Below are 18,959 nucleotides of genomic sequence, written 5' to 3' on the forward strand. Positions count from 1 at the left end.
TGTTACAGACAAAACCATTGCTTCATATTTATTCTCATGCAAAAGAAATTCAAACAAATTTACTTCATGATAATTCTAATCGCTAAAGGATCAATAATCTAAAATTAAAAGTAACAAAATCAAAAAAATATTAAATGAATTCACTAACTACATGCACAAGCCTACTGTATATATGTACATATATTTACATACATTTACATACATTTATACCATATTCAAGTAACTGTAATTTTCATGAAAGTGATGAATAATAATAACAATATTTTAAATATTTTAAACTGTTAAGACAAAATAAACAATATCTTCTTACCTTCTTGAATATGTATAATCTGTCTTCTCTCTGTAAATGCAAAAAGAAATACAAAAACACTTTTAAAATATCATTCAGATACCACATTACTCAGCTCTAACATTCAAATCTTTAATCAAAAGGAGAAATTATATTAATCTGTTTTAATTTGTTTTTCCTCTTGCCACATCTCTACGAGGAGGCGCGATAGCTCGGTCGGTAGAGCAGTGGTCTTCTAATCCGGAGACCCGGGTTCGAAACCAAGTCGATGCGCTAGTGCCCTTTGGTATAAAGGCATTATTGTATTAAGCGCTATATAAATTAAATATTATTATTATTATTATTATTAATGATCATTACCAGATCCCTCGTCCTACTTACAAGCATTTATGCTTTCTTAACAGTCAGGTAAAATAACCACCACTACACTATGACATTGTTTGAAGACTTTGTTCAGACTCTGGAATGGTGAATCCTCAAGGAGATACCAAGGACAACATCAAGGCAAGATACACTTTTGTTGGTTACACTCCTTGGGCATAAGGACAGTATCACTCTGCTTCAAAGCAATCCCGATGATGAGCTCCATGTAAACATGAATTCATTGTCTACACCTGCTGTCTACCAGTCAATGTCTTCTGACACTTTCCTTCTAGAAGAGGTGGGTTTGTGATCACACTCTGAAACACACTTCAACCTTGGTCTATTTACAAGCAATCCTACATGATCAAGCTTGTTCTTTGTGTCAAATGATCCTTTGTAAGAAGACTTCTTGATTGTCATTAACATTATCCGGTCAGGGAAGAGGTATCCACCCTTTCAACCACTCATGACCCATGTTGTCTTCATTGACCTATACTGTACATTGTATTTGGTATCATTGTCACTGACCAGCATTCCTCAATGGAAAACATTCCCTTGTACAAAGCCTTTTGTTCTCTACTACACAAGTACACAACATGTGAAGCCTTAAATCTACACAAATTTCCTAACAGCAGCAGATGCATTATCAAAGTCATACTACACTGGAACTCCCCCCCCCCCCCCAAAAAAAAAAAAGAAGAAGAAGAGAGAGAGACCCCTTTAAATGGAACTATTGATTAGCTATCAATACTTGGATTACATGTTGGTCAATCATTTCCATGGGTGTACAAATGTTCCTGTGGTAGTATTGCATATTATTAGCAATATTTCATACTACTGTTGAGGGCGTGGGGTGGACATGGGGTGGGGGGCATGGGGGTGGACAGGGCAGCAGAGAGGATATGATACTGGCATCCTATGGATGTTTAATCTACTTCTCAATTGAATGACTGATCTGTATGATTGAGCTGAATGAAGCTTACCTTGATAACAACCACTGCTCTGTCTGTTGAGGCTGCTTGAACCTCAGCTGGGGGCTGGAAAGGAAATGACAAAAATTGCATGTTAGGATTGAGATTACTCAGCATGATATTTCTCAACGATGATATAGCATTCTGTCTGGTAGCTTTGAAAGGTTATCTCAACAAAATGTATGAATCCTCCCCTAACCACTTGCAATACTGAGGGCTACAAAGCCGTTTGTAGATTTAATATATTAAAAGAAGAGAGAGACTTTGTTCCATAGACTACCAGCCTGGGTTCATAGGGGTCTGATCACCAGGGCACCACTCGTTCTCTATTTTTGGAGTTCCCTCCTGGTATGTTATTCAAAACATTAGATTTAAATATTACTTCTCTTCAGAGGTGGACCAAGTTAACATATGAATGTTGCACTCTAAATATGAGTAAAAGTGACTTGTAACTTGTAAGTACAGTACTGTACATGTACAATTTGTACATGTATATGAACATTTGTATGCAAGTTCATAGACTCAAGAAAATTGTGAATCCAAGGAAATGTTTACTCCAACTCAACTTCCATACTGCCTGTAAAATGTACAATTTATTTTCCCTTTTAAGCTCTTAAATTAAATTACCTATTTGAATATCACAAATTTCTAAAGGATCGTGTTATGTCTTTTAAACATATTGGAGAGGTATCATAATTGTTTGATTATAAAGCAAACAATTGACTGCAGATGCAAAGATTGCGCGTTCAATCCCGAAGCACGACATGACTTTCTATTCTGTAGGCCTACACATGTTCATATTTGATGCCTACATGTACATTGTGTATAATATTCAGGATAACATTCCACTACCAGAAATTATTTGATAACAATAAAAGAAAAAAAGAAAAGCATTTAACCAATTACCAACAATATGCCCCTGCTTTTAAAAAAAAAACTCCATCAGGCCAGACCTGAACTCCAGTGAAAAATTAAGTAAGCTAAAGCCCTTTACAGTGTACAGTACATTCATTTGTCCATATGTAAATGTATGTATGCCTTTAAAAATATGGTAAAAAAGGAAAGGTCAGAAAAGACACTATAAGGCTATTCCCTACAATTGTTTCCCCTACAACATGTATGACATTAGTCATGAATGAATGCTCTCTGGACATGACTACATGTACAGTAGTATGACTGATGGTAGTGCAAAGCACCATTAATCCTCGGACATACTGTATCAAGCGATTGTTCATTTTTGATGAAATATCTGGGGACAAAGACAAGATTATGACATGCTGTATTGCACAAAATCACCCATAAAGTCAATGTGGACATAACATTCTGAAAGCTTGATCAAGGGAGAGGGCATCCTACAAGTGTACAGTATGTTATACTGCAATGGCTACATGTACAGTAGATAGCAAACACATCACAATTCTTGTCCACACCTTGTTCCTGTATTAACAAGATATTTGTTCTTCAAATTGTCCAGGTTTGAGTTGTTTGCATGATCAGAAATCAAACACTTCGACACTAAAAATCATTTCTTGGGCCAGGTTCATATTTTGGAAAGATTCTTAAAGAAATAAAGACATTTCAATATTTCTTTTTAACTACTCAGAAAGCACAGAAAGCCCTGATTGTTTGTACAATGAACAGGCCTACATGTAGCTGATCAGTGAGGTCCTCCCACCTCCCTGAGCTGATATATCATCAATAGTCAATAGACAATCACAAAAACAAATAACTAAACATAATTCATATACCGTACAGTATAAATCAATTGACACATCTAACACCATCCAGGATATTGGTCTTCATTGTACACATCCATCATCATCAACTGGTTCATAACTTTATATTGTTAATGAGATGACCAGCTAGCCTCCCTGACATGGAAGAGGTCAATTTACTTGAACCGTTAGGTCCATGATTGCACTTACCCTTTCTTTGAAGACAACATAGAAGAAGCTATACAGGGCTCCATACAACCAGGAACAGAGCAATTGTCACCAGTCTTGTATCATTGTTTAAAATCTCATAGTGAAAGTAACCATTTGAATTCTGGCACTGACCTTGCAAACAGCAAAATTATAGACCAGATAAAAAACTGCATCCAATCCAATACTTATGTTGCCAACCTTCATGTACATTCAACATGGCACAGCATGCATTAGGTCCATATTCTCATTCACTTCAAGTTCAACTACCGTAATCTGTAACTAACGTTGAAATAACTATAACGGTTTGTTCTCTGCACAAGTACCGGTAAAAATTCTATGTAATGTAAGTTTCATGTGTGCCATGCTGTATGTTTGTGCTGGTGCTATTACCCAGGAAACGTCTTACCGAGATCATGAGCTTAACTCTTCCTCGAGGGAGCATCGAAAAATAAAAGGAAATAGAGGAAAGCTATCTCTAGTTTCATTTAGGATTGTTCCCACAGCTACAGATACAGTGTACATTGTACATTTCTACACAGAAAACACAAATCTAATACAGCTTTACATTATGACAAATCTTGTTCACGCAGGATCTTTCAAATATAATAGAAAATGAATTATTAAATTGAGCAGAACAAAACTAAACTGATATTGGAAATGAAGAAGCCATGGGAACAAAGCTATTCTGTGAGTGTGAACGTACCACGTACCTGGTAAGGAAGACAATGCATGAACAGTCTTAACTACAGGAAGTAGCACTAGGAAAACCTCTGACCTCGTAAGGATCTGTTTCCTGTTGATATTCAAACTAAGAAGCGTCACTCATTCAACAAACCAGTAGAGACAAAGCCTCTTACTAAACCATAGGATGGACTCTTCCTTTCCCATCCAGTACAAGAAACAAAGTGATTTTGTAATTAACCATCAACAATTATGTATGGTTTTGAAAATGGTACTCTCCCAAATGTGTTAATACAAATATTTCGAAAGAACAATCAAATTCATAGCTATAATACAAGGCAGGCAACTGCACTTCATATTCCACGTGTAAGAACTGCTTTTGCTCTGAAGACGCTGGCTTGTACTGGTCCCAAGTTTTGGAACTCACTCCCTATCAATGTAACTAGATCTGTTAGTGTCTTTGGTTTTAAAACGCAAATTGAAATTATATTTATTGAGTAACTATGTCGACAATTAACATAAAAATTATATCACCAGAAATGATATTAGGAAATAATTTATCAATTGTTATTGATAACGTGCATTATCTTTTTGTTTTTGTTATGTTTGATTATTCAATATAAATGTCAGCATTTCACATTCTCTCAGCCCCCCCCCCCCCCCCCCCCCCCTCCTCTCTTCTATTTTTTTTTTTTCTTTTTCTTTACACCTAATACCATTTTCCCCTATATACATATAACTTTCTTCTTTCTCTGTTTTTTTTCTCTGTTTTGTTGTTTTTCTCGTTCCAGTTTGCTTTTTTCCTCTTGATCCCTTTGTATATATTTTCATCCTCTCCTTTTCACATTTCAAGCTATCCCTTTTGTAAATATTTCCCCCATATTTAATCATGTGTAGTTTTTGATAACTTTGACACATTTTTAAAAGTGAAACATTAATGGATTATGTTATATGGGGACCTTGCTCTTACAAGCCCAGCTTTTCTAAGGTCTCCACTTTCTTTCATTTGGATTATATATCGACTTAAAATTGCACTTAAATTGTTTTTTCTTATGCTGTTTTTTGTTCTATTATTATATGTAAAAATGTTGTGAAAGAAAGAAATAAAATGAACCTTGAACCTCACACATTACGGTATACACTGTACAACTGTACATTACAATCACTTGTCAGTTTTTATTAATAAGGTGTCAAATCCACATGCAATCAAATACTCATGGTGCACTAGTGCAAAAGACGAAATCACATTAAAATTATCTGCATTGTAGTACACCCCCCCCCCCCAAAAAAAAAAAAAAACAAACAAACACGGTAATACGGTGGAACATTAGTACTATGAAATAGTAATAGTACCGGTAAATGGTAAATAAAACAATTACATTGTGAATTAATAATACATGTACTGATGTACCTGAAGATGTCAAAGCAAACCGAAACACATCAATACATGTACATTTTTTTAAAAATTTATTTTGGAACAATTCAACTGATCTGCTATTACGAATCTCTCAAATCTCCTTTTTATTCACTTTTATTCACTTTTATTCAACATGTACATGTCATTACAGTCCCATATTCTACTGGACATAGTGCTCATTACTTTCCGAGAGATCTCGCTGTCGGCTTGATCTATGACAAGAATGGAATCCTTGTAACCCATCTATGATTCCAATATGCCAGTTCAGTGACCTATGTCAACGCCAGCTTATCCGCCTACATACTCAAATATGCATTCCTGTCTAGTCAACATATCATGTTGCAGATTAGCCTATTTCAGATAAATATATGCATGTGTGCTGGACAGATTACTATTCATATGAATGTTTTCTTTCTACGCGCACACACACTACACTCTCTATGTTGTTGTATTATTCAAAGAAGAATATATTAACCAATGCTTACTACAATGTACATGTACATGGGAAGTATCATTCTGAATAATTTGTCTATAGAAATGTAAAACAAAAAAGAGATATTAAAGGACACTCCTGAAATAAAATACACTATATAGTATACATGTATGTTTAGATACCGGTAAGTTTAGTATTGGAAAGATTAACATTGATTTTCAATAAGAATAATTAAAATTCTTGACACACAATGTTAACAATTTAACTATAAAAACAATAAAATCATGGGTCTCTACTCTCTTCCTACAGGATAAATTTCAAAAGAATTCCATATTTTGGAAAATTTGAACATGTAGCTAAAATTCAAATGTTTTGCAAATCTCTTTGTACATAATTTGTGAAAGCTTGTCTCAGACAGCAAGGCTAAGTCAAGAAAGGATGGGTAAATGGATTAGACAGACTGGATGTACACAGGAGAAGAAGGGAGAAGGGACAAGGAGACAGAAAGAAAAAGTGAGACAGAGAACTAGAGCAAGCGAGCGAGAGAGAGAGAGAGAAAGAGAGAGAAAGAGAGAGAAGAAAGAGAGAGAAAGAGAGAGAGAGAGAGAGAGAGAGAGAGAGGGAGAGAGGGGGGGGGGGGGGGGGGGGGGGGGGGGGGGGGGGGGGACAGTTTAGTCTTAACCATATAATTTGATATATGGCCCTAAATCACTAGCATTCTGCCAGCCAGAATAAATCATTGCCACTGATGTCAACACCACTGTAACAGTCCCAGGGGTGAGAGTATGTGCTCAATCAATTAGCTCTGAAATGCTAGCAATTATTTCTCCCTTGAAATCAATATCACATGTATGTGAAAGGTGATTGCAAGATATATCAGTTTACAATTAGCTTTTGATCGAATGCAACTTTACTACTTCATAACCTTCTTACACTTAATCAGATTTTCCTCAGGTTTCACTGATCAATCCATTTTTTTAAAACTTTTCCTGCTAATATTAAAATCAACTTTATATCCAGTAGGACTTTCATTTAGTGAAAGGGAATAAAGCCATACAGAAATGGATAATAGGAGGTTTTAAAAAATAGAAACATTTTGAGAAATGAGGAGGTTATTGTGAAAAACAAGCAAAATGGACAATCCTGCAAAAGTTGAACAGTCAATGTAGGCCTACCAGCATGGAAATATATTCTCTCTGCCACCCCTCTTTACAACATGCCTGGATAAGAGCAAGAAATTGCTGGTAACTTCTTGATAAGAGATTTAATTAATTACTGTTTCATTAAAAATAAATTGATTTCAAAATTCCAAAATAAATAAAAATCAGCAACATACATGTACATGTACACAGACACATATATCTTTTCATCTTGCATTCATCAGACTCTGAATCAGAGTGTACGCAGTAAGAAGAACAGAAAGTAAAAACCGGCCAATATGAATGGAAACTGATTGGCAGCTGAAGATGACAAGAATCTAGGCATGATGCGATACTAGCCGTTATAATGCTCTTTCATATTAAAAGCTCTTGATATCAGATAGCCTCTATAATAGAACAACATTTGATTTATTAATGCAATAAATGGGTTCCTGTATACCATTTCAGATCACTAGTATATTTACTGACTGCAATATTATGAATAAATATGTACTTGTATGAGGATAGTCAATGAGGATAGTCAATATAATGCAAACACTGTGTGTGTAATGAGCCGAAGAGTAAACAATTATAGTTGACTAGCAAACCTATCACATTCTTGCTCTATGACCATGAAATAATACCAAACTAATGGGTGTGAAAACTGTCTAAATGAGCAATAGACTCAGCAATTGAACAAATAACTGAAATATGGGACATTCCCATTTAACATATGGAGCGTCTAGTCTCCATGAAGGCATGAATACATGTACATGTATGAACCTTCTTGTTTGTCATTATTAAAATGAAAGAGGAATTAAAAGGATCTCAAGAGAATAAGATATAAATGTTTTTTCAGAGACAAGTGGGTAGGAGGTGGATGGGGAGGGAGGGAGAGAGAGAGAAAGAGAAAGAGAAAGAGAAAGAGAAAGAGAGAGTGAGAGAAAGAGATAGGGAGAAACAGAACACACACAAATACATAAAGAAAGAGCAAGAGAGAAGATGAAAAAGACATGTAATGAGACATATGGTAATGTACAATGAAGACATGTACAGATTACAGGGACAAAAATGATATGATCATCTGTGCCTTCTGTGGGCATTGATCACAACTTGAACAGGAATTGAGCCCTGCCTCACTTAGGAAGTCATGCTGGATTATTACTAGACACCCTACGTCATCAAAGGAGAGACAGGTCACAAGATATATCATGAATGTAGACATGTCACCAATGTGTGTGGTAATAATGTAAATATGCCCTCTACACACACAATGCAATACAATGAACTTCACTTCCATGTTTGAAATATATCAAAATAATGTCAAGGACCAGAGAACATTACTACTGTATGTGTACATGAGACATGTTTGCACAACATAAATAAAGGACAGGTTTCAATGCTTCTGCTCTCAAACTTGTTGATATTAAATAATGTACACCTGTATGGTACAGTTAACTTACAGGACAATATGTCTGAGATGATGTATCCATATATTTGTACAATGAACTGTAGGGTTTGAGTTACATTGCATTTCAATTTTTCTGCAACCCATAATATATAGGTATGAGAGGTACAGTACATTCAAAGAGAGTTGGGCACATTTCCAGGAAATTCACTTTTTTTCAGTCTGGGGTCTCATCTTACATGTACGGTACATACACATGTAGGCCTACTTATATGGTTTAAATCAATAAATCAATAAAGTATCCTGAAAAAACAGCACCTTACCCACTTTTGACTGATATGTACGGAAATCCTGTTGATTGAGAATGCAGACCCCTTTAATCTGGGTGCTAATATATCAGTGTGTCATTACAAATCATCATGAACACATATTTGTAGTCTCCATCATCACTAAGAGGCCTAATTAGGCTCATTCACACAAACATGCACAAAAGCAAGATATGATGTGATCACGATTCTTTATAGTGCCCATTCACACAGCAGAAAAAAATAAAAACACACACAGCCGTTTCAGTTGCAGTCTTTTGCACATAAGACCTTACCTGCATATTCAGTTAATGTATTTCTTCTATTAAAGTACTATGGATAAATTACAGTACAAATTATGAGTACAACAAAGGTTTACTCATACCATATGAAAATGTGAAGTGAAGTATGCTTTAAAACAAGAACCCAAATAAAACCTAGCACACGTGAACAAGCCTCAACACTAACTCTTACTCTACTTCAGCATGTCCAACAATAGTCAATAACCCTAATTTTGCATTTGCTAATACTGTAGACTAAATTATATTTAAAATAAACATTAAAAAAAAAGACTTCATGATGAGTACAACATCAGTACGACAACAATTTGGTCTTCATGTAGAACTATGTAATTATTTCCTGTCAAAAACATATAAAGAATTTCTTCAGATTTGTCTACAGGTAGATCTTTGAAGTTTGAACATGTACCAATACTGTGTTCAGTTAGACTGTACAGTGCGAGTCAGGTTGTACCTAGGGCCTAGTTGTACCTTTCCAATACTGTAGGAAGCTAAACATCCTTTTCCTCACATGCAAGTCATTTTATATTGCTATAAATAGCCAAAGACTGTAGCCAGATATCATTAAATGCAAGTTGCCTCTGTACTAGTGAACAAGTCTCACTGCTCTATAAAATAACTTCTTTCCCTTAGAGCTGTGAAAATTGTTAAAGGATTCCATACACACCAAATGAGCCATTACTGTTACATCTAATTTATAGACTAAATAATATTTAAAATAAACTCTTTTTTTTAATTATAAAAAAAAAAACATTGACTGTATGATGAGTACAACACCATACAGAGCTCCATGTATGTACATGTAAGAAGCTCAAATGCTATCACTTAAATCAAGAATAAATTGAAATGTATTGAAGGAAGGGCTCTACATAAACTTTTTCTTTCTCACATAGAATTTGGGCTTACATTTAACAACTGGTGTATACGGAAGGGCCCCCTAGTAAATTTTTAATTTTGAGATCTGAAATTAGAACATACATGTAGGATCCCTTATTAATGTACACTGTATGCCTGTTATTGCTAAGCCCTAAGTTACTGTACACAAACATTTCTACAGGTCAATGCATACATGTAGATGTATTCAGATTTAGTCTGCACATGTGGACATTCTAATTCTAAGTCTAACTAGGCAGTTCCTCTACTCTGTAATGAAGTTTGAAGAATACGGTTCCTTTCTGATTGTTGACAAGCTAGCCAAGCTCCGCTCACACTTCCTACCAATTAGTCAGTGTTTGAAGCATTACTTGGAAAGCAAGGAAGTGACATCATGTATGATGTCATAATTGCCCTGAAATGCAGTCAACAAGGTGATGAGAAGGTACTTCTAGTGACTTGATCAACTACACATACTGTACAGCACTGGCCTACTCACAATATCATGTGCACAGCTAACTATAAATTTGTAATGTGTACATGTACAGTGTAGTAGGCCTACCGGTACGTGTAAATGTAGGTTATTTTTTTTCTATAGTTGTGTGTAGGTATATACATGATTACAAGTTTACAACAAAATTGATATAATGTATTTCATCTTAATTTTCTTCTGCTCTTATCATCTTCTAGTACATGAAGCTCTATGTTTGTCTGTAAATGAAGTGATGTACTGACGGACCTTGTACATGTATACAGGTGTATGTACTACACTTGTACCTACATGTACATGTATCAAGTTCTTAGTTTACCTGTACTTTTTAATGACAAACAGGGGTTAAGTGTTCATAACATCTGATGATCTGGGGCCAGTTTCACAAAACTTATCATCATTGACAAATGACAGTCTTTGTCATAAGCTACTGAAATCCTTGCTTCTGATTGGTTATCAGCAGATTTGTCACTGATTTTTGTCATTTGTCACTGAAAAAAGGCTTTGTGAAATGGGTCCCTGATCCCATCATTCAGTTACATAATATGTCCTCAGGTCATATCACACCACTAATCATTTAATTCCCAAGCAAAACTTGTAAAGTAATGCAACAAGTTAAAGTGTACATTGTATCTTTGTCCCCATTACTTTTTTCTCTCTTTATTTTTAATGTTCGCTCGTCACGGCTAGGCCCCCTCCAAAAAAAATTGATTTTTGATAATTTTCTGTCAGATCATAAAAATAATAATCACAACTCTGGATAAATTCCCACATATCACTTAACCACAATACCAAGATTTCCATTGATTAATACATGTACATTAAAGCCCCTCTGAATTGTTGGGAGCCCCAAATTTGCCAAAGATTTGATGGCAAAATTTCACTTAAATTGTATCTTAATGTGAAAGAGGAAGTCATTTAAGACACACTTCTACAAAGATTTGTAGAAAAAAAATGTGTTTGAAGACAAGAAAAAACACTATTTGGATACGGTATTCTGTTGTAGAAACCTAAATTTTGTATTTTGTCATCCATAATATAGACTTCAAACATATTTGCTCTGAAAATTCTTGCAGAAAGTGTCTAAAATGGCATCCTCTTTCACATTACGATACAATTTAAATGAATTTTTTGCCATCAAATGTTTAGGGCCAACAACACTTTGGCCCAAATTCACAAAGAAGGTTTAATTTTAAACCATGGTTTAAAGTTTAAACCCTCATTTACATAACCCATGGTTTAAAAATTAGTGCAAAATGAGCGTACCTTGGCTTGCGCACGTCTAATATTGGACTAGTCTAGGCCTAGACCGAATTTCTGTCTCTGTCGTTCGTTAAGCCTCTTATTTCATGATTTGGGTAGGGTCGGCTCTCTCTTTAACCTCTTATTTGGGTAGGGTCGGCTCTCTCTTTAAAGGTAAAGACCAGTATTGGAAATGCCCCAATTTCAAAAAATGAAATGGAAGCTCTCATTACCAATCATGTGAAAGAATATGTTTTGACCAATACATGATGATAAAAAATTTGCCGGGAAACCGCCTACTAATTCATATATTTGGTAAATTTGTTTCTCTCATGGTCTGTGAGAGATATAGGGTAGTCCCATATAGTTACATCTTTCTGTGTATAGTGCTTGTAACTTTACGAAGAATGGGCCAAATTTCTTATCATTTTGATGATTCCAGAACCTTGCAGACGCTAGATGCTAGATGATCAACCTTTTCTGATCGATTCCACGTTTCTTTCACAATGCAATCGCATGACCATAACTGGTCTTTACCTTTAAAGAGAGAGCCAACCCTACCCAAATAAGAGGCTTAACGAACGAAAGAGACAGAAAATTTGGTCTAATATTGGACCTCTAACTTCTGTGGCACTTATTTTGTGCTAAATAGTAAATGAAAGGTTCATAAATTGCTCAGAAAATGAGTCTACTCTTCATGCTCTTGTCTTGGTCTTTGATTTTGTACATATTTGTTGTTGTTTACCACAAGTTCATTTAGTTTATACATTGTTTACTAAACACAAGAACATAAAGCAAAAGATATATGTAGATCTACCCACCTGTCACTTATTCTCTTTTGAGGGAGGAATGGGCTCTCTGGTTGCCTCGCTGACGCTGGCGTTGATTTGTTTTTCTGCTTCATTTTCTCTTTCAAAATACTCCAAAATTTAGAGTTAAAGTTAACCCAAAGAGTGGAATTTCAGGCGTACAGTCAGTTCACTGTTTGTGAATGAAATTGAAATATCAAACACGCAAAAGTATAATTAATGCACTCGTGACTTTGCTTCAATCACCCGCACGACTGACATCACGCTCGTCGAGGATGACATATCAAGCACGCCCAGTCTGGACGCCTGGAGGGTGGGCCGATACGAGGCCTTCCTGGCCTGGCCTGCAGCTCGTCGTAAACACTGTAACCTGTGCTGTGGCTGTGCTGTCTTCTAGTATCTGTGGCCGTTGAAATCCGATTCCTTAAAATGACGATACTTTAGTCTTTAGTCTGACTTCTAAATGTCAACTAAAATATATTCGTACCTGGTTAAGTATCAGTAAAAACTCTCTTCTATTGACTAGATACACACATTCACAACACATATTCCGATTTCTGGTAATTTACCATTTCAAATGTCTTCACAGGTTTCGTCCAAAACATTTTTTTCCTTTTCAAAATCCATGGATAGCGCACGGTAACGCGTACGTACGCGCGTATGCGGTCCCACGGCTCTGCAGCAATTATTTCTGGCGTAAAAAAAGGCAGTCATGAATAAAAAGTGCCATACTGCATGTGCTGAATATTCATGAGCTTGCAAGCAAAATGCATTTTCTCTGTCCATTTGGATGGCATTTCATTTAAATCATAGCAGAAATTTACCGAAATAATTAACAGTCGTCATTTTCCTTATGACAATAATATCACAATGATAACAAAATATATACAAAGTTTTGGGAAATTTTGAAAATTGGGTGGATAGTGATTCTTTACAATTTTGATATAGTTGGATGCCCCTGTGAATCAGTGGCGTAGACAGGTTCGTACACCTGGGGGGGGGGGGGGATGACTCAGGGGCGGATCTAGCTTTTTGCTAAGGGGGGGTTGACCAATAATGACGATGCGGAGCATCGTCCACGAGCCGCAAAGCGGCGATCCGATTTTTTTGGGGGGTGTTTATTTGAACCCCGTAAGTGATTTTTTCCTGGCATCTATTAACACAATGGAGACCATAAAAAGCAATGCATGATAACGTCTTTTTAAATCAAGTAACACTTAAATACACAGTTATATCCAGAGTTATCATGTTTGGTTATATAAGTTACCAGATGAGTTAAATATCTTCTCACAATATTTGCACTTGAAAGGGTTTCTCAGTTTCTCTCCAACGTGCGTTCTTTTTTCTTTCTTTTTTTCTTTTTTTTCTTCTTCTTTTTCCCCCCCTTTTTTTTTGTTGTTTGTTTTTTGGGCCGCCCAAGGGGAGGGGGGGGGTTTAAACCCCCTAAACCCCCCGTAGATCCGCGCCTGTTTAATCTTGTGGTTATCTTGTGGTTTCCAAAACACAAGATAACCACAAATACTTGTAATATTTTCTCTTTTTTTACCGTCTGAATTGGCTTTCACCGTGTGAATGCGGCTAATAACAATAAACACAATTACAATAATGATGAGGATTATTATTATCATCATCATAATTATTATTATTATTTATATTATAATTGTTATCATTATTATTATTACTATTATTATCATCATTATTAAGTAAGCAAATATCATTCCCCAAAACCTGGGGGGGGGGGATGATTGTACATGCCATCCCCCCCCCCCCTGTTGTGAGGTGGGGGGGGGGATGCATCCCCCTTATCCCCCCGTTGTCTACGCCCCTGCTGTGAATGTATTATAACCACTAAAATTTAGCCCCTAACTGCTTTCGAGAAAAATTGAATATAAAAATTTACCGGTGCTCCCGGTAAACTTTGATGAATTTTAAATAGCGCCTACTGCTGTACAATGGTAGCTGCGACCGCGATAATATCAGAATATGTAATTGTGATATATAACTTCTAAACGGGAATAGCTAGTCGGTCGATTTTAGTCAAGAAACATTGCTTTATAGCTTAATTAATATCTTGACCTTGAGAGGGAGCTATACAACATAAAGAGTGTTTTATTTACAATTTCATAACTTTAGACTCGATTTCAACCGCGACAAAGATAACTGAATATTGTTGGATCGCATAATGTTTCAAATATTTCCATTTGAACCAAATTCATGACCCCATACCAAAACTTTGTATTACCTTTAATTATTTAAGACAGTATATTGCCCCAACTTAGTAGCACGTTCTGAGTAATGTTTACATGATGTAAAAACTAAGAAAAGTTTGATATGATATATGAAAAGGATTATCACATGTGTAGAATTAGCTATTGGTCTGACAAACGGAACGGTAAAAGTAAGCCTATAAATTCTCTGCCTAGGAATGACAATGTCAATGTTACTAATATTCGAAGACAAGTCACTACCAGAAAGTGTTAAGAATGGTTTTGAAAACATTCTAGTGAGGCCAGGGGCGTACGCAGGGGGGGGGGGGGGGTTTGGGGTTCAAACCCCCCCCCCCCCCTTTGGTATTTTCTGTGTGTAAACCCCCCTAAAAAAAACCTAAAACCCCCCCCCCCCCCCCTTTGGTTTTTTTTTTTTTTTTTTTTTTTTTTTTATTAAAAAAAAAAAAAAAAAAAAAATTATACCCACGGCTAACCTAAAAAAGGTGACCTTACCCCCCCCCCCCCAACGAAGAAAAATGTCAAATTTTGAAATTTCGAGACCAAAAAAAAAAAAAAGTGTCCGCTTACCCCCCCCCCCCCCCCCCCCCCCCCGCAACTCACAAATTGACCACGCTCCCCCACTATAGATGTTGTTGTTGTTGTTGTTTCCATCGCCATTGGATGATTTTTGCCAATATTGCTTGTCCTGCCCTTGTCTATACGATGCCATCACTCAACGAATTACATTACGGTACGCTGACTTTTTGGCGGGATAGGTAACTCAGGCATAGGCTAAATAGGGGGCCTAAGTGTGAGATATTCTATCTCAAAATTTGACTATAAAACAAAATGTCTTATCAAGGGTGACCAAAGTACAAGGAACGAAAAAGAAATTCTCAAAGTGAAAAGTGACCAAAACCTTTCCTATGATGTTGAAGCAGCTAAACAAATCAAAACAAAACCCGTTTTGAATGCTACAGCTCCAAAATAGATAAGTATCCAATTAAAGAAACCCAACCATAAATCAACCCATTGATAATGTTACTACTGAGCCGATTGTGACTAAGGGTGCGTTTAATCGACACTTTTTCACCCTAGAATCACGGTTTCTAAAGACGTTTAGTTTAAAACGCAATGCGTTCAAGCGATCTTTTCGTCGGTCGTAAAAATAAACGTGTTTAAAAACACAAACATGAAACGCTGAAAAAGATGCGTTTTGTATCATGATTCTGCATAATCACGGTCGCTAAAATTCGATTGAACGGACGGAGTTTTCAATCATGATTGTATGACGGAGCCTGTTCCGGTTTGGGCAAAAACCGCGCGCCTGCTTTTCATGCAATTTGCGTTTACTATACCATGCTCTTTATCATGGCCTGTTCCGTTATGTTATACCTTGTTTTCCTCTTTTTCTCTTTCTGTCTTTCCTTATGTTATTCTTTGTTTCTTCCTTCTATTCTTATGTTATTCTTTGTTTTTTTCCTTCTATCACCTTCTCTTATGTTATTCTTTATTTTTATAATTCTATCACTTTCTCTTTCTGTCTTTCCTTATGTTATTCTTTGTTTCTTCCTTCTATTCTTATGTTAATCTTTGTTCTTTTCCTTCTATCACAGTTTATTATGTTATTCTTTATTTTTTATAATTCTATTACTTTCTCTTTCTGTCTTTCCTTATGTTATTCTTTGTTTCTTCCTTCTATTCTTATGTAAATCTTTGTTCTTTTCCTTCTATCACAGTTTCTTATGTTATTCTTTGTTTTAATCATTCTATCACTTTCTCTTTTGTTATTCTTTGTTTCTTCCTTCCATTCTTATGTTAATCTTTGTTTTTTTTTCCTTCTATCAGCTTTTTCAATGTAATTCTTTGTTTTAAGCATTCTATCACTTTCTCTTTCTGTCTTTCCTTATGTTATTCTTTGTTTCTTCCTTCTATTCTTATGTTATTCTTTGTTTTTTTCCTTCCATCACCTTCTCTTATGTTATTCATTATTTTTATAATTCTATCACTTTCTCTTTCTGTCTTTCCTTATGTTATTCTTTGTTTCTTCCTTCTATTCTTATGTTATTCTTTGTTTTTTTTCCTTCTATCACCTTCTCTTATGTTATTCATTATTTTTATAATTCTATCACTTTCTCTTTCTGTCTTTCCTTATGTTATTCTTTGTTTCTTCCTTCTATTCTTATGTTATTCTTTGTTTCTTCCTTCTATTCTTATGTTAATCTTTGTTTTTTTTCCTTCTATCAGCTTTTTCAATGTAATTCTTTGTTTTAAGCATTCTATCACTTTCTCTTTCTGTCTTTCCTTATGTTATTCTTTGTTTCTTCCTTCTATTCTTATGTTATTCTTTGTTTTTTTCCTTCTATCACCTTCTCTTATGTTATTCATTATTTTTATAATTCTATCACTTTCTCTTTCTGTCTTTCCTTATGTTATTCTTTGTTTCTTCCTTCTATTCTCATGTTATTCTTTGTTTTTTTTCCTTCTATCACCTTCTCTTATGTTATTCTTTATTTTTATAATTCTATCACTTTCTCTTTCTGTCTTTCCTTATGTTATTCTTTGTTTCTTCCTTCTATTCTCATGTTATTCTTTGTTTTTTTTCCTTCTATCACCTTCTCTTATGTTATTCTTTATTTTTATAATTCTATCACTTTCTCTTTCTGTCTTTCCTTATGTTATTTTTTGTTTCTTCCTTCTATTCTTATGTTAATCTTTGTTCTTTTCCTTCTATCACAGTTTCTTATGTTATTCTTTGTTTTAATCATTCTATCACTTTCTCTTTCTGTCTTTCCTTATGTTATTCTTTGTTTCTTCCTTCTATCACCTTCTCTTATGTTATTATTTGTTTTTATAATTCTATCACTTTCTCTTTTGTTATTCTTTGTTTCTTCCTTATATTCTTATGTTAATCTTTGTTTTTTTTCCTTCTATCACAGTTTCTTATGTTATTCTTTGTTTTAATCATTCTATCACTTTCTCTTTCTGTCTTTTCTTATGTTATTCTTTGTTTCTTCCTGCTATCACCTTCTCTTATGTTATTCTTTGTTTTTATAATTCTATCACTTTCTCTTTTGTTATTCTTTGTTTCTTCCTTATATTCTTATGTTAATCTTTGTTTTTTTCCTTCTATCAGCTTTTTTAATGTAATTCTTTGTTTTAAGCATTCTATCACTTTCTCTTTCTGTCTTTCCTTATGTTAATATTTGTTCTTTTCCTTCTATCAGCTTTTTTAATGTAATTCTTTGTTTTAAGCATTCTATCACTTTCTCTTTCTGTCTTTCCTTATGTTATTCTTTGTTCCTTCCTTCTATCACCTTCTCTTATATGTTATCTTTGTTTTTATAATTTTATCACTTTCTCTTATGTTATTCTTTGTTTAAATCATTCTATCACTTTCTCTTTCTGTCTTTCCTTATGTTATTTCTTGTTTCTTCCTTCCATCACCTTCTCATTCTTTGTTTTATTATTGCTATCTATGCTCAAAACAGCAGTCGACAGTCGGCCGTAAACAATTCCAAAAAGCGCGCGCCGAAGTTGACCTATACTTCCTGGGTCAAACTGCGAGTGTGATCCGCAGTGGCTGGGCTCGAAATGAGCTAGAATCAGCGTTGATGAAAAATCGCTTGAACGCTAACCGCAGTGACCTTGTTTTTTGTAACGGCGTTTTGATTTGTGATTCATGTTTGTGATTCTAGCTTCGAAAATTCGATTGAACGCACCCTAAGAACCACTCAACCAACCCAAGGCCAAGGTAACGATCATGACCATGTGAATGACCCCAATGTTCCATCAGGATCGGACACAGGAATGCGTCCAAATCCAAAATAAAGAGAACACCATGTCCCTCCAAAGCCCTTGAACCAGCATTGAAAAGAAAAACAGTTTTGTCGAGTTTTTGGCTTACATCATTACTTTAAAAGTAATATATCTGACAAAAGCAGAAAAAGAGTTGGAAAACATAGTGCAAATAGTAACTGAACAGAGTAAAGGCATTTTAAACATACAAATTAGGGAAGCAAAGGTACTTCATTGGAAGACCTTCTGCTTACAAATAAACCGTTTACCCTTGTTTAAAAAGATTCGTGAAATCAATTCCCATTAATCA

The 18,959-nt window shown here is 35.2% G+C and overlaps 1 protein-coding gene across 2 annotated transcripts in view; it reads right to left on the bottom strand.

Annotated features, from left to right (window-relative positions):
- Positions 1–13,249, bottom strand: part of LOC100892160 — a 29,897-nt gene extending 16,648 nt beyond the window's left edge. Inside the window, exons 1-3 of one of the 2 annotated variants that reach the window (XM_030984894.1) lie at positions 12,657–13,249; positions 1,636–1,689; positions 311–340 (exon numbers count right to left, since the gene is read on the bottom strand). In XM_030984894.1, coding sequence (XP_030840754.1) covers positions 311–340; positions 1,636–1,689; positions 12,657–12,739 — 167 coding nt within the window. In that variant the 5' untranslated portion in view covers positions 12,740–13,249. Of the gene's footprint in view, positions 1–310; positions 341–1,635; positions 1,690–3,548; positions 3,839–12,656 lie in introns of those variants that run through there. The other variant, XM_030984895.1, reaches the window with a different exon arrangement.
- Between the last annotated feature and the right edge of the window lie 5,710 nt (positions 13,250–18,959).

This window comes from Strongylocentrotus purpuratus, unplaced genomic scaffold (assembly GCF_000002235.5).
Source record: "Strongylocentrotus purpuratus isolate Spur 01 unplaced genomic scaffold, Spur_5.0 spur5_scaffold_14, whole genome shotgun sequence".
Classification (NCBI taxonomy): Eukaryota; Metazoa; Echinodermata; class Echinoidea; order Camarodonta; family Strongylocentrotidae; genus Strongylocentrotus; species Strongylocentrotus purpuratus.